The sequence below is a fragment of the Trachypithecus francoisi genome, unplaced genomic scaffold (genome assembly GCF_009764315.1).
Source record: "Trachypithecus francoisi isolate TF-2019V2 unplaced genomic scaffold, Tfra_2.0 Lachesis_group11, whole genome shotgun sequence".
Classification (NCBI taxonomy): domain Eukaryota; kingdom Metazoa; phylum Chordata; class Mammalia; order Primates; family Cercopithecidae; genus Trachypithecus; species Trachypithecus francoisi.
The window spans coordinates 127,350,676-127,366,461 of record NW_022681456.1 but is presented as its reverse complement, the minus strand read 5'-3'; the positions used below and the strand labels follow the sequence as shown (position 1 = coordinate 127,366,461).

Sequence of the window (15,786 nt, the reverse complement as noted above, 5' to 3'; positions counted from 1 at the left end):
TCCCCATCCCCCTAGGATTTAGTACCCAAATCGTCTTATATTAGGGAATTAGGGGAAGGGTGAGCTGTGAACCATTTATTATGTACAACTTTTAACAATCTATATGCATATTTTGAATCTTAGAAATTGTCTGCACTTAAGTCATAGTACCCAGCACAGTGCCCAGTTTAAAAGGTGTTTAGAAAACGTTAGCTATTCTTATTATTTTACGACTATTAAAGAGGTGAATATAGCTCCACAGAGTGGCAAGTAGATTATCCATGTGATACTTGGCAAGTCATCACTTTTGTCTGGGCCTCAGTGTTCTTTCCTATACAATAGGGTATTCCTAAGCTCCCTTCCAGTTCCATCAGTCCTATAATTTAGTATTTTTAGAAGATCGTATCATTACAGTCTCTTATTCTTCCAGATGGATGGAGTAGTGTTATCAAAATACTCTTCTGGCATCTGTGCACTCTGGAATTTCGGTACTAGCTCAGAGGGTGAACCATGAGGTAGTGATGAAAGTATTCCCATCGTAGGGGGTCATGCTATTCACTCATCAGAAAAATCAAGGTAGAGAAGGATCCTGTACCCCATCTTTACCCCTACCTTAACAAATGACAGAAACCAACTGCTGAGACAGATGGGTTATCTGGAAACCTCGACCATCCAGAACACAGCTTAGCGCCAAGGAAGACATTATTTTCTCTTTAGTGCAAAGGACGGATTACTCATAACTTGCAAGAGGCAGTCGGGCTGATGGGGACTGTTACCTTATATATATATTGCTAATCAGCAAATCTTTGGAATGAGAGACGAAAAGTTTTGAGCCAAGTTCAATAGGCATAAATGTAAAGCCCTGTGTCTAGACTTTGTAGGCTAACTCCAAAAGTCCAGGAAAGGAGAGATGTTGTTTAACAGCAGTTCATTTGACACAGAAATGAGAGTTTGAGCTGTTTTAGGATCTTGATGAGTCTAGAATGCTAATACTGTCTCCCTGCAGTGATAGAAGCTATTCCCACCATGATGGACACCAGTTAGACAACTGCTAAAATATCCTTATTTCAGAAGGTGGCCAGATGGTGAAAACCATATCATATGATTATCAGTTAGTAGCAATGTAAATATTTTCAGATGGTTGAAGGACTGAACCATAAAAGGAGGATTATTTTGTATGATGGTAATGGGTTGATGAATTAGGACCTAGGTAAAAGTTACTGGGAAGCAAACCAGTTTTGGCACAATAAAAATCAAGAACTTTTAAAGAATCAGAGTTTTTCAAAATTGGAATAGATGGTTCTGTGAGTTAATGTCTTGTCACTGAAATTACTCAAGAATTGGCGGGGTGATTCCATGATGGTAATTCAGTCAATGTATCCTGCTACTGAATTACAGGTTTGATTGGATTATATCCAAGTCCCCTTGCAAATCTTAATATTCTAGAATTCTGTAAATCTCCTTGCGATATTTTTGAAGCCCCAGTTCTTTAGTCTGGAAATTCAAATCTCTGTTTTTAATATTGTTAGCTTAGTAAACCCTAAATCCTATTGATTAAGCTTTTGTAAAATGATATTTCTTATAAGGGAATTTCTAGGAATGCTGGAAGACTTGGACTGTAATATATATCCCCTGGCTTGTTATACACATCTTCTAGAAAGATTTTTCCAATAGTTGTTTCCAGGTACTTTTAAGTTACATGCCATGATCTCTGTTCTGTGATGATGTATCTTTGAGATAACAACATAGCTTAAATAAAAATCTTTATTGGGTTTTAAAAATGTTTTAATATATTAAAAGGAAGTAAAATAATAACCCATGCGGGGCTTTGTTGGGGTGCAGATGGGAACCTTCTCTTCGCATGACCCCGGACCAGGCCCTCAAGCATGCTTGGATTCATCAGTCTCGGAACCTCAAGCCACAACCCAGGCCCCAGACCCTGAGGAAATCCAGTTCCTTTTTCCCTTCTGAGACAAGGAAGGACAAGGTTCAAGGCTGTCATCACTCGAGCAAAAAAGGTACAGCCTGTCAACCAGTCCTATTCCCACAGTCCAGGAAGCCAAGCATTTCTGAAGGATTTGCACGTCAATTTCTGTAACCTCACCCTGGGGTAATTCTTGTGGCTAAGTCATGACTATCCTGCTATTTCTTACCTTTGGGATTTTCCTTTTCTGGGAAATTTGGCATTAGCCTGGATCTTTTTTGCCCCTCATTAGGATTTTCCATTTTTCTACTATAATCAATTTCCTTTCTCCTCCTCCCCTTTTCATTAAATGCGTCCACCCCTTTATGCCCTATAATTACCTTTAGCATTTCTGTCAGTGCCAGATTATGGCATTATGCAAATTTTTATGTGCAATATAGTCTAGTGGTTAGGTAGATGGTCATAAGAGTCAGGTTACCTGGGGATTAAATTCTGGTTCTACCACTTATCAGGTGTGGACTTAACCTCTCTGTAGCTCAGTATCTCCATTTATGAGAATGAGAATCATGCCTATTCTCCAGGGTTGCTGAAATGATCAGATGAATTAGTGAACGTACAGTGCTTAGAATAATGTCTGGCATGTTGAATGTGCTTTGCAAATGAACTGGTTTTGTATCATCACAGTCATGGTTTCTGCTAAGTGATGTACAACCTAAAGGACAATTAACATATAATCCACATTCGAATCTTGTTCCCTTCTGTCTTCTCTCTCCTTTAGCAGATGAGATCACCAATGAGACTACAGAGAAAACAAAAGATGGCTCCACGAAGCATGTTCAGCCTTCAGGGGATCAGCAGGACTCTCTCCAGCACGGAGCTGACACTGTTCAGCTGCCTCAACTGGTAGAAGCTCCCAAGAAGTCAGAGGCACCTGTTGGGGCGGAGGTGTCCATGACCTCCCCGGGACAGAGCAAAAACTTCTCCCTCAAGAAAACAAACATTTTACCCCCTATTGTATGACCTTTGCTGAGGGTATGTCCTGCTCTTCTCCACCAGTGATTTGTATTAAGACAGCACTTATATTGTACAATACTTCAGACTGTTTTTTTTTAAATACATAAAAGTTTATTTTAAAAAACTCTATTAATATGGCCAATTGGCATGATTCCTCTTATGAGGGATGGGGAAGGATGTCCTTGCACTTAAATTCATTCCATATGTGTTTATGTGTGTAGAGGGGGCAGGTAGTTTTTAACTCTCAATGTTGTAGCATCATTAAGGGAACTCTTAAACAAAAGAAAATCTTCTTGCCCATGACTGCCAACCTATGTCAGGATTTTTGTTTGAAAATGATAGAAGCTGAATTCAGAAGTAGTTTAAACAGCCGAAGACATTTATTGACTTATATAACTGGGGAATCAGAAAGGGTAGATGTAGTTTCAGGCACAGCAGGAGTCAGGAATTCAAATGAGGTTGTAGGGCTCAGACTCCCTCTTCATCTATTAGCCTTGCTTCTCTTATGGTTAACTTCATCCTGATGACAGGCCCTGCTCAGAAGTTAACCACCAATATCCCGTCAAAAGATACAGGCTTCCTTGCTAAGAGGGAGTCTCCAAAATGATGGTGACACAGAAACTGTGACTGGGAGACTGGGATGCTTGGCCAGTCTGGGTCCCAAGCCCACAGCGATGGTGAAGGCGCTGTGACTGATGCTTCTTTAGACTAGAGCAACGGATGGAAGGTTTCCCAAAGGAAAGGAAGCTGGGTAAACAAGCAGGACATGTTCACTCATCTATCATATGCCACCTCTAAGTATGTCTTCTTACTTCCCTTTCTAATCCTCATCTATACAAATACATGATTTTTTATGTGGTTATCATAGGACAGATAGAATTTTACATGAAACTTAAGATCATAACATCAGAAACAGAATATATAAAAATAATTTTTTACTTGGCATTTGGAATAACCTCCCCCAATATAGTTTTCATTTTAATAGTTGCATAATATTTTATGAAGGGGGACACCGGATCATGGAAGCAATGGATTTGGATGTAATCTTCCAGGGAAGATCTTGAGTGAGAATAGCAGAGGGTTGAGAGAAAATCCTAGGAAAGATAAATACATAAGGAGTTGCCAGAGTTGAGGAGGTCCCCCAAGAGACCCAGAGATATAGAAAGAAAATTAGAAGCCAATGGAGAAGTTTCTAAATGGAAAGAAGAGTCAAGAATAGAAAATTTCCATAGAAAATTCAGGATAAGAATAGAAAATATTCCTTAAGTGGGGCGATATGGACATTAAGTCACAGCAGTGTTAGAACAGGTAACTTATCCCAGTTTCTATAGCCAGAAAGCCACAAAACCAGCAACAGAACTCAGATCCTTGGGAGCATTCCTGACACGATCTTCAACTATGGATGAAGTTGGAGGTGGACATTGTTCTGCAGCTCTGCAGATAATTAGAAGCCAAGTCTTCAACATTGTAATCAGGATGATTTTGATTGAATATTAGAAAGTATCTTCTGATTTTCATGGTTATAAAAGGTTAAAATGAATTCTTGATAAACTGTGGCTTATTTTAAGAGAATAGTTTAAATATGGAAGCTGCAAATTGTGACATGGACAGGGGACAGGCTGAGTGACCTTCAGCAGGGCCTCTCAGTCCAGCTCTGTTGTACCTTTACCATTCATCTGGTTATTTTTTTCACTCCTGGGATTCCTTTACCTGATTGTACCATTGGATTCCAAGGAAACAAAACATGTGGAGCCCTTTAATTGTAATTTTTTAATTTTATGTCCTTGCTCACATGGACAGGAAAATCTGCACAATTCAGTGACTGGCATAAGATGACATGTCTTTGATGAGAGTGGTATGAAGATAATGTTAGGGCTCTGCAAGGATATAGAAGGGGGGGTGTGGAAGTGAGAAAGAAGGGCGGGGATAAGGGCTGGGCCCACTGCCGGAAGAGGGGAAAGCAGTGGGGTTGCCGATCACAGGTTCACCATCAGCCAGTCCAGCAGCTGCAGGGGTGTGACATTCCCCAATGCCTCGTTCAGCTGGCGCTCCTTCTCATAGCACAGCACCGACTGCAGAACCTCGCCCACGCTGCATCCTTTGTCCACAGCAGCAGCTGAGAGCTGAAGTAGCTGTGAAAGGAAAGAAAACACTAGTGGCAAGGCACAGCATCTCATGGCAGGCCAGATGGAGCCTGCCAAGGCTAGAGCAGAGAGGCCAGGCAGACCTCAGGAAACTGCAACACAGACGTTAAAGTTTGTTGGCCTGTTTAACAGAAGGAGGTTGGTGACATCATTCTTAGTTTAAAGAAGAGATGTTAACATCCACCTGCCCATGATCTTGCTCTCTAAGAATTCTAAGGTTCTAAGCTCACCCTAATATTATAAAAGTCTCCATCATTGTCCTAAGACCAAAAGGGCAGATGGAAAATAGCCAGTGGACAAACGTGGATGCTGCTTTCCATGCCCCATAGACCACAGAATCCTAAAATGTTAGAGCAAAAAGGCACCTCAGAGAACAATTCAACCCTCATGAAAATTTTTCCCAGAGAAGTACAGAGATTTGTCAGAATTAACTGCTAGTAATTAGCAGAACCAAAATTCATAGCAGGTATTGGATCCTATCTTTAGCTCTTTTTCCAAGTACAAAATGAGAAAAGTTAGTTAAGCAACCATTCTAATATAAATACAATGCTGTCATTTATCTGGAATCCTAAGGGCAACAAACGCTTTCAAGTAATCAGATTTTTATTTTGTTCATTTTGCTCTTGACTTTTTACGACAAAGGGCAGGCAAATAAACAGACCAAATATTGAGAGCGTCTTCAGAAAGATAAACAGCCATGTGAGAAACTGAAATAGAAGAACCAAATGGAAATTTTAGAACTAAAATTTACCTACAAAATATAAAATAAAAATGTATTGGGTGGGCTAAATAGCGGAATGTAAATGAGAGAGGAAAGTCAGTAAACTCGAAGGTAGATCGATAGAAATTATCCATGCTGAACAACATACAAGATTGATTAAGCTTATTTCAAAAAACATTTAAAAAATAAACAGAGCCCAAGGACTTGTGGGCAATACCAACAGCGTTAACATTTATGTTATTAGAATACCAAAGGAGAAGAGAAAAGTGATGATGCAAAACATATTTGAAGAAATAATGGATGAAAGTATTCCTAATTTGCCAAAAAGTTTTAAACCTATACATTCAAAAAGCTCAGGGTACCTAAAATAAAACAAACCCAAACCCAAAGAAATTAACTCCAAGACCTACCATAACTAAATCACTGAAAATTAAAGAAAAATAAAAAAAAACTTAAAAACATCCAGGGAAAACCATTTATAGGGGAACTGCAAGTCAAATGACAGCCAATTTCTCATCAGAAACCATAGAGGACAGAAGAAAGTGGCATGTCTTTTAACTGCTAAGAGAAAAAAACTTGCCAAATTAGAATTCTATATCCAGCAGAAATTATAACTCAAGAATGAAAGTCAACTAAAGACATTGCCAGATTAAATAAAACTGAGAGAATTCATTGCCAGAAAATGTGTTCTAAAAGAATTGCTAAAGGAAGTTCTTCAGAGAGAAGGACAATTATAACAGAAGGAAACTGGGAATATTAAGAATGAATGAAGAGCAAGCTCTCAGTATAAACAGTAAGCTATCCTCTTCAGTTCTTTAAAATATGTTTTAAGGGTCAGGAGCAGTGGCTCATGCTTGTAATCCCAGCACTTTGGGAGGCTGAGGCAGGAGGATCACTTGAGGTCAGGAGTTTGAGACCAGCCTGGCCAACATGGCAAAAATCTGTCTCTACTAAAAATACAAAAATAGCTGGGCATTATGGCATGTGCCTGTAATCCCAGCCACTCGGGAGGCTGAGGCAGGAGAATTGCTTGAACTCAGGAGGCGGACGTTGCAATGAGCCGAGATCAGGCCACTGCACTCCAGCCTGGGCAACAGAGTGAGATTCTGTCTTAAAAAAAAAATGTTTTAAGGTTGAAAGCAAAAGTAACTGAGGGTTTTTTCAAAGTATGTAGATTAAATACATAAAGCAACTCAACTATAAAGGGAGAAGGAGAAAGGAACCTTATATGGTAGTAATAGTTCTACATTCCAGCTTAAGTGGTAAACTAACTATTGATGCTACATGGATTCTGAGAAGTTGGTATGTATATTATAATCCCTAGATTAACCACTAAAAAAACTACACAAAAAGATAGAGTCAAAAAAAGCAATAGATAAATTAAAATGGAATACTAAAACATGTTCAAATAGTCCAAGAGAAGGCAGCAAAGGGAAAACGGGGAGGAAAAACAGAGAAGTGACAAATAACAAAATGGTAAACTTAAATCCAAACATATCCATAAATTGGGCTAAATGTAAATGATCTAAACATATCAAATGTCAGAATGGACAAAAAATATAACCCAAGTGTATGCTGCCTACAAAAACCTTACTTCATATATAATAAGTTAAAATTATAGAAAAAGATGTACCATGAAAATGCCAGGCCGGGCGCGGTGGCTCAAGCCTGTAATCCCAGCACTTTGGGAGGCCGAGACGGGCGGATCACGAGGTCAGGAGATCGAGACCATCCTGGCTAATACGGTGAAACCCCGTCTCTACTAAAAAATACAAAAAACTAGCCGGGCGACGAGGCGGGCGCCTGTAGTCCCAGCTACTCGGGAGGCTGAGGCAGGAGAATGGCGTAAACCCGGGAGGCGGAGCTTGCAGTGAGCTGAGATCCGGCCACTGCACTCCAGCCTGGGCAGCAGAGCAAGACTCCGTCTCAAAAAAAAAAAAAAAAAAAAAAAGAAAATGCCAATCAAAAGCAGACTCGAATCTAACCTTAATGGTCAGTGGGATTTTTCAATAAAGGAGGTGGATAATTCAGAGGGACCAGATATCCAGTGGTCTTCTCAACAAATGGTGCCAAGATAACCTTCATATCTATATGCAAAATACTGAATCTGGACTCCTACCTCACAAAAAGTAACTAAAAGTAGATCATAGACCTAAATATAAGAGCTAAAATTACCAAACATGTAGACAAAAACAAGGAGAAAATCTTCATGGCCTTGCATAGGTCAAGGTTACTAGCTCTCAGCACTCCTGGCCTTCTGGGTTGGTTGTGGGGCTATTTTGCTCATTGCATGTTGTTTAGCAGTATTCTTGGCCTCTACCTGTTTGACTCCAGTGGTAATCCCTTTCTCTGTTGTGACAGCCAAATAGTCTCCAGACATTGCCAAATGTCCCCTGGGGGGCAAAATTGCTCCTGGTTGAGGAGCACTGGGTAGGCAAAAATTTGTTATGACACTAAAATCACAAGACATAAAAGTAAAAAATGATAAATTGGATGTCATCTAATTAGACTTCATTTTGCTCTTCAAAAGACTCCATTACATAAAAAGATAAGCCACAAACTGAGAGAAAATATTTGCAAAAATATATCAGATACAGGACTTGTATCCAGAATATATAAAAGAGCTCTTATAATTCTAATCAAGAAGAAAACAATCCAACCAAATTATGGGTGAAAGAATTGCACAGATATCTCACTAAAAGAATATATATGAATGGCTAATGAGCACATAATAGAATAATGTGCTCAATAGTTTTCATTTTAATGTATGTTTGCCAAATGAAATCCACAATGAGATACCACTATAATCATTACAATAAATGAAAGAATAATACTGACCAGGATGTGGAGAAACTGAAACCTGTGTAAATTACTGGTGAAAATGTAAAATGCTACAGCCACTTCAGGAAATAGTTTGGCAATTTCTTTTTTAGTATATGTGCTGCCGAAGCGAGCACAGTTTGGCAATTTCTTAAGAAATTACACTTAACCGGTCGGGTGTGGTGGCTCATGCCTGTTCTCCTGGCACTTTGGGAGGCTGAGGTGTTCGGATCACTTGAGCCCTGGAGTTCCAGACCAGCCTGGGCAACATGACAAGACCTCGTCTCTACAAAAAAGTACAGCAATTAACTGGGTGTGGTGAGGGGTGCCTGTAGTCCCAGCTACTTGGGAGGCTGAGGTGGGAGGATCACTTAAGCCTAGGGAGTTGGAGGCTACAGTGACTATGATTATGCCACTGCACTCCAGCCTAGGCAAGAGAGGGGGGACAGGCCAGGCGCGGTGGCTCAAGCCTGTAATCCTAGCACTTTGGGAGACCGAGACGGGCGGATCACGAGGTCAGGAGATTGAGACCATCCTGGCTAACACAGTGAAACCCCGTCTCTACTAAAAAATACAAAAAAACTAGCTGGGCGAGGTGGCGGCGCCTGCAGTCCCAGCTACTCGGAGGCTGAGGCAGGAGAATGGCGGGAACCCGGGAGGCGGAGCTTGCAGTGAGCTGAGATCCGGCCACTGCACTCCAGCCTGGGCAACAGAGCGAACTAAATTACATGTATTGAATGACACTTATTGTAACATGCTGCAATTCCACACCTCATTATCTGCCCAAGAGAAATGAAAACATAACCACACAGGCTTGTATGTGCATGCTCATAGTGGCCTTACACATAATAGCAAAAATGGAAACCATCTAAATGTCTATGAACTGATAGATGGACAAACCGAATGCAGTATATCTACATAATGAAGGACTCTTCAGCAATAAAAAGAAACTACTGATACATGCTACAACACAGATGAACCACAAAAACCTTACACTAAGTGTGAGGAGCCTGATGTAAAAGACCACATACTTTATGGCTCCATTACATAAAACGTCAAGGAAAGGCAAATTTATAATGATGGAAAGGTTAATGGTTGCACATGGATGGGGGATGAAAACTGGGAAATGTAAACAAGAATAGCCTAGAAAATTCTGAGGCAGAGAAATAAAGAGTCTCCAGTCCTATCAGATATTCAAAAATATTATAGAATTACAGTAATTAAAACAGGATGCCAATGGTACAAGAGTAGATGGACAATTCAATGGCACAGAGTAGAAAGTTTAGAAAAAGAACAGGAAAAAAATAAGAGATTATGGCCAGACGCGGTACCTCATGCCTGTAATCCCAGCACTTTGGGAGGCTGAGGCAGGTGGATCATGAGGTCAAGAGTTCAAGACCAGCCTGGCCAAGATGGCAAAACCCTGTCTCTACTAAAAGTACACAAATTACAGCGTGCCTGTAATCCCAGCTACTCGGGAGGCTGAGGCAGGAGAATCGCTTGAACCTGGGGGACAGAGGTTGCAGTGAGCCTAGATCACGCCACTGCACTCCAGCCTGGGTGACAGAGCGAGACTCTGTCTCAAAAAAAAAAAAAAAAAGGGATTGTAACCTTACTTCATACCTTATATATAAATGAATTCAAAATGTATTAGAGTCTTAAATATATTTTAAAAATCATAAAAGTACAGTCATGTACTGCATAATGATGTTTCAGTCAACCACAGACTGTACATATGATGGTGGTTCCATATGCTTATAGTGGACCTGAAAAACTCCTATTTTCCAGTGATATCATAGTTATCGTAACATAGCACAACACATTACTCACTTGTTGGGGGTGATGCTGCTGTAAACAAACCTACCATGCTGCCATTATATAAAAGTCTAGCACACACTATTACATATAGTGGATAGTACTTCATAATGAAAATTAATGACTACAGTACTGATTTCTGTATTCACTGTACTACACTTTTAGTGTTATTTTAGTCTACTCCTTCTACTTATTAAAAAAATTAATTGTAAAACAGCCTCAGGCAGGTCCTTCAGGACAAAGGCATTGTCATCATAGGACATAATAGCTCCATGAGTGTTACTTATCTTGAAGACCTTCTAGTGGGAGAACATGCAGAAGTGGAAGGCAATGATATTGATGATCCTGACCCTGTGTGGGCCTAGGTCAATGTGTGTGTTTGTATCTTCATTTTTAATAAAAAGTAAAAAAAATTAAATAGAAAAAAACTCATAAAAAAGAATATAAAGAACATATTTTTGTGTAACTGTACAATGTGTGTTTTAAGCTAAGTGTTATTACAAAGGAGTCAAAAAGTTAAAAAAATTAAGTTTGTAACATACAAATGTTAGAGTAAGCTGTTAATTTATTATTGAAGAAAGAAAAATATTTTAAAATATATTTATTGTAGCCTAAATGTACGGTGTTTATGAAGTCTACAGTAGTGAACGGTAATGTCCTAGGCCTTCACCTTCACTCACCACTCAGTCATTCACTCATCCAGAGCAACTTCCAGTCCTGTGAGCTCCACTCATGGTAAGTGACCTGCACAGATGCACCATTTATCTTTCAAACCATATTTTTACTGTACCTTTTCTATATTTAGATATGTTTAGATCCACACATACTGTGGTGTTACAATTGCTTACAGTATTCAGTACAGTAACATGCTGTATATAGGTGTGTAGCCTAGGAGCCATAGGCTATACAATATAAGGTAGATATGCAGTAGGCTGTACCAGCTAGGTTTGTGTAAGTACAGTCTATTATGTTCACACAATGAGGAAATCGCTTAATGACACAGTTCTCAGAACATATCCCTAACAGGCTATATAATATAAGGTAGATATGCAGTAGGCTATACCAGCTAGGTTTGTGTAAGTACAGTCTATTATGTTCACACAATGAGGAAATCGCTTAAAGACACATTTCTCAGAACATATCCCCATGACTAAGCGATGCATGACTGTACTAGAAAAAAAAAAATGAGAAAGTTTTGCTAATATCATAAAGTGGAGAATGTTTTCCAAAATATAACATAAAACCCAGCAAAAAGAAAAATGTCTCATATTTGATGACATTTGTATGGCAGAAACAAACAACAACAACAACAACAACAACAACAAAACACCAATCAAAAGACCAATGGCAAAGGAAACATTTGTATTTAGTATCATAAATGTTGATTTCTTGTAATATATAAAACTCTTCTAGATCAATAAGAAAAGGGCCTACAATGCAATAAAAAATTGGGGAGAACATAAAAAGAATACCTAGGAATACAGCTAACCAGGGAGGTGAAAATCTCTACAATGAGAATTACAAAACACTGCTCAAAGAAATCAAAAATGACACAAACAAATGGAAAAATATTCCATGCTCATGGATAGGAAGAATCAATATTGTTAAAATGGTCATACTGCCCAAAGCAACTTAAATGTTCAATGCTATTCCTATTAAACTACCAATGAAATTCTTCATAGAATTAGAAAAAACTATTTTCAAATTCATACGGAACCAAGAAAGAGCCTGCCAATAACCAAGGCAATCCTAGGTGAAAAGAACAAAGCTAGCGGCATCACATTACTCAACTTCAAATTTTACTACAGGGTCACAGTAACCAAAACAGCACGGTACTGGTACAAAAACAGACATACAGACCAAGGGAACAGAATAGAGAGCCCAAAAATAAGGCCACACAGCTACAACCATCTGATCTTCGACAAAGCTGACCAAAACAAGCAATGGGGACAGACTCCCTATTGAATAGGTGCTGGGATAGCTGGCTAGCCATATACAGAAGATTGAAACTGGACCCCTTCCTTACACCATAAACAAAACTCAACTCAGGATGGATTAAAGACTTAAATGGAAGACTAAAAACTGTAAAAACCCTAGAAGACAACCTAGGCAATACCATTCTGGACACAGGAACTGGCAAAGATTTCATGATGATGAACACACCAAAAGTAACTGCAACAAGGGCAAAAATCAACAAATGGGACCGAATTAAATTTTAAGAGCTTCTGCACAGCAATTGAAACTATTAATAGAGTAAACAGACGCCCTACATAATGGAAGGAAATATTTGCAAACTATGCATCTGACAAAGGTCTAATATTCAGCCTCTATAAGGAACTGAAACAAATTTACAAGAAAAAAACCCCATTAAAAAGAGGGCAAAAGACACAAACAGACTCTTTTTAAAAGAAGACATATGTGTGGCCAACAAGCATATAAACACAAGCTCAATATCACTGGTCACTAGATAAATGCAAATCAAAACCATAATGAGATACCATCTCACACCAGTTAGAATGGCTATTATTAAAAGTAATGGCAAGGTTGTGGAGAAAAGGCAACACATACACACTGTTGGTGGGAGTGTAAATTAGTTTAACCATTGTCGAAAGCAGTGTGGCAATTCCTCAAAGAGCTAAAAACAGAACTACCATTCAACCCAGCAATCCCATCACTGGGTGTATACCCAAAGGAATATAAACTGTTTTACCATAAAGACACATGCACATGAATGTTCATTGCAACACTGTATTCACAATAACAAAGACATGGAGTTAACCTAAACGCCCATTAATGGCAGATGGGATAAAGAAAATGTGGTACATATACACCACGGAATATTATGCAGCCGTGAGAAAGAGCACGGCCATCTCCTTTGAAGGAACATGGATGCAGCTGGAGGCCATTACCATTGCCAAATTAACTCAGGAACAGAAAATGAAATATAGCATGTTATCAGAAGTGGGAGTTAAATGATGAGAATACATGGACACAAAGAGAGGAACAACAGACACTTGAGGGTGGAGGGTGGGAGCAAGAAGACAATCAGAAAAAAATAACTATTGGGTCGGTACTAGGATTAGTACCTGGGTGACAAAATAATCTGTACAACAAACCCGTGTGACACGAGTTTACCTGTATAACAAACAAGCACATATACCCCTGAACCTAAAGTAAAAGTTAAAAAAAGAAAAATGGGCAGAAGTTATGACCAATGTATCCACAGAAGAGGAAATTCAAATGGTCTTAAATATATGCAAAGATACTCACCCTCATTCCTAACAAGACAAAAAGTAAAGCAACTTAGCAAATTAAAATTTTAGCCTGCACTGCTGGTTTGAGTGTGAGGAAATAGTCCTCTTACACTGTTTTAATAGGTGTGTAAATTGGTACAAGCTCTATGGAAGGCAATTTGGTAACATGTATCAAATTACACAAATAGTATTCTCAGTGACCTTGAAATTCCTTTCCTAGGTGTATAGCACATGTGAATACATTTGAATCTGTGCCAAATTATGTATATTCAAGGATATTCAGTGTAGCATTGCTTACAGTGCAAAATAGCGGCAACTGAAATATCCATACATAGGGGAGTGGTTAAATATATAAAACATATATATGAAATGGTTTCATATATTATAAAATACATAAAGCCATTAAAAAGAATGTGGCAGCTCTATATGTTGCAGAAGAGGATATATATATATTAAAAAAATAATTTGCGAGTTTACGTGTATGTATGTGTGTGTGTGTGTATTTCTGGAAGGATAAATAAGAAACTGATCCAAATGGTTTTTTTCTCCAGGGAAGGCAATAGGATGGAGCACACAAGTGAGAAAACAACCCTTAATTTTCACTGTGCATCCTTTCGTACTTTTGAATTTTGAACTATGCACACATATTATTTATTCAAAAATAAATACAAATGTATTTAAAGACATTAGGCTCACAGACATCCCAGTGACAGCAGGTTCAATCACCTGAATCAGTATGAGCATATTTGCATACATTAATCTCTTTTCAAAAAGTCATTTTTAGGCAGTTTCCTTGGTGTCTATGTCATCCCTGTTTGTAAAAATATACTAATATTCAGTGCGTCTATGTATTAGTTGAAGTTTGAACATGCTGCTTCCAGTTCCTTCTACTCTTAGAGGGAGTCAACAAAATAGACGACTGTCCTTATCTTTAGAGTAGACAAAGGTGTGTGTGTGTGTGTGTGTGTGTGTGTGTGTATAAAAGTGGGGGACTGCAAGTCTATTGTCCTATTTTAGATACATGTTTCAATTTAAAATAATCTAAAACAACACATTCCAATTCAAAAAAGTCTAAAGCCAGAATGTATTATGTATGTCATATATGATGGGTTTGATTTCAAAGATGGCTACAAAAGGCCCTCTCACACATTATACACCTGAAGGCTAGGCTTATTTTTAGATTTTTTCATCAGTTTAAATTTTCTTCAGAATATAGCCTCCCACTCCCCACCTCTGCTAATAGCTATATACTATAAAGTAGTTGTCTGTTTTACAGATTGGAAACCCTTCATGGAGACCGAGCTTGCCAAGGACCCTTAGGAATAGATCTAACATTGGAAGTTCACATTGTCTTCTAGCCTAACTTGAATGTGCACATAACTCACCTGGGTATTTTGCTAAAATGAAGATTCTGATTCAGTAGGTCTGGAGGGATGTGTGAGATTCTGCACTTCTAAAAAGCTTCCAGGTGATGCCAATGTTGCAGGTCCACAGACTACACTTTGAGTAGCAAGTGTAGTCTTGCTAAGACCAAAGTCAAAGACCATACAGTTTCTTGTTTAGGCTTCAGATAGCCTAATCTGGATGCTCTGGAATCGTGTGTCTTTCCAGTCATCAGATAAACGTAGCGACCCAGTTGCAAGCGTTGCTAATACCATGTAAATACCACTTAATTAAGCAGAGAAAGCCTCTTTTTCTGTATCTTTTGATTTCTATGATGATGAATTTTTCTAAATAATCTTAGCCTCTTGTACCACCCTTTGCTACTGAATGATTAACAGCAGGTGTTCCACTTTTCTCAATCAAGAGGAGACAATGAAAAGCACTGAAGAAGAGAAAATGAGACACACACACAGAGAGAGAGAGAGAGAGAGAACGAGAAGGCAGAGAAGAGAGAGAAGAGAAGGTTGTGGGGATAGTCTTTTTAATTCCCCCACTTCAGTATGAAGCAGCAGCATCTTGGGTAAGTGTGCGTGTTCTCCAGACTCAAACCCTCCCTTTGGCGAGCAGTTCTGATGCTTATTGGGCACCTTGCATGGAGAACAAGAACTTATCAGGCACGTTTACCTTTATCAGTAATAACAGTGATAAGTTGATTTCCCATCTGCCTTATGC

General features: G+C 38.9%; 2 protein-coding genes across 25 annotated transcripts in view; one reads left to right on the top strand and one right to left on the bottom strand.

Moving 5' to 3' along the window:
• The window catches only part of DYRK4 (dual specificity tyrosine phosphorylation regulated kinase 4), a 50,525-nt gene extending 47,475 nt beyond the window's left edge, over nt 1-3,050 (top strand). For 10 of the 18 annotated variants that reach the window (XM_033223148.1, XM_033223145.1, XM_033223141.1 and 7 more), the window contains 2 exons: nt 1,822-1,997; nt 2,682-3,046. In XM_033223148.1, coding sequence (XP_033079039.1) covers nt 1,822-1,997; nt 2,682-2,923 — 418 coding nt within the window. In that variant the 3' untranslated portion in view covers nt 2,924-3,046. Of the gene's footprint in view, nt 1-1,821; nt 1,998-2,681 lie in introns of all 18 variants that reach the window. The other 8 variants (XM_033223151.1, XM_033223140.1, XM_033223138.1 and 5 more) reach the window with 5 other exon arrangements.
• Nucleotides 3,051-3,275: 225 nt separating this feature from the next.
• Nucleotides 3,276-15,786, bottom strand: part of AKAP3 (A-kinase anchoring protein 3) — a 43,050-nt gene continuing 30,539 nt past the window's right edge. For all 7 annotated transcript variants that reach the window (XM_033223131.1, XM_033223134.1, XM_033223132.1 and 4 more), the window contains one exon: nt 3,276-5,049. In XM_033223131.1, the coding sequence (XP_033079022.1) occupies nt 4,894-5,049 (156 nt within the window). In that variant the 3' untranslated portion in view covers nt 3,276-4,893. The remainder of the gene's footprint in view (nt 5,050-15,786) is intronic.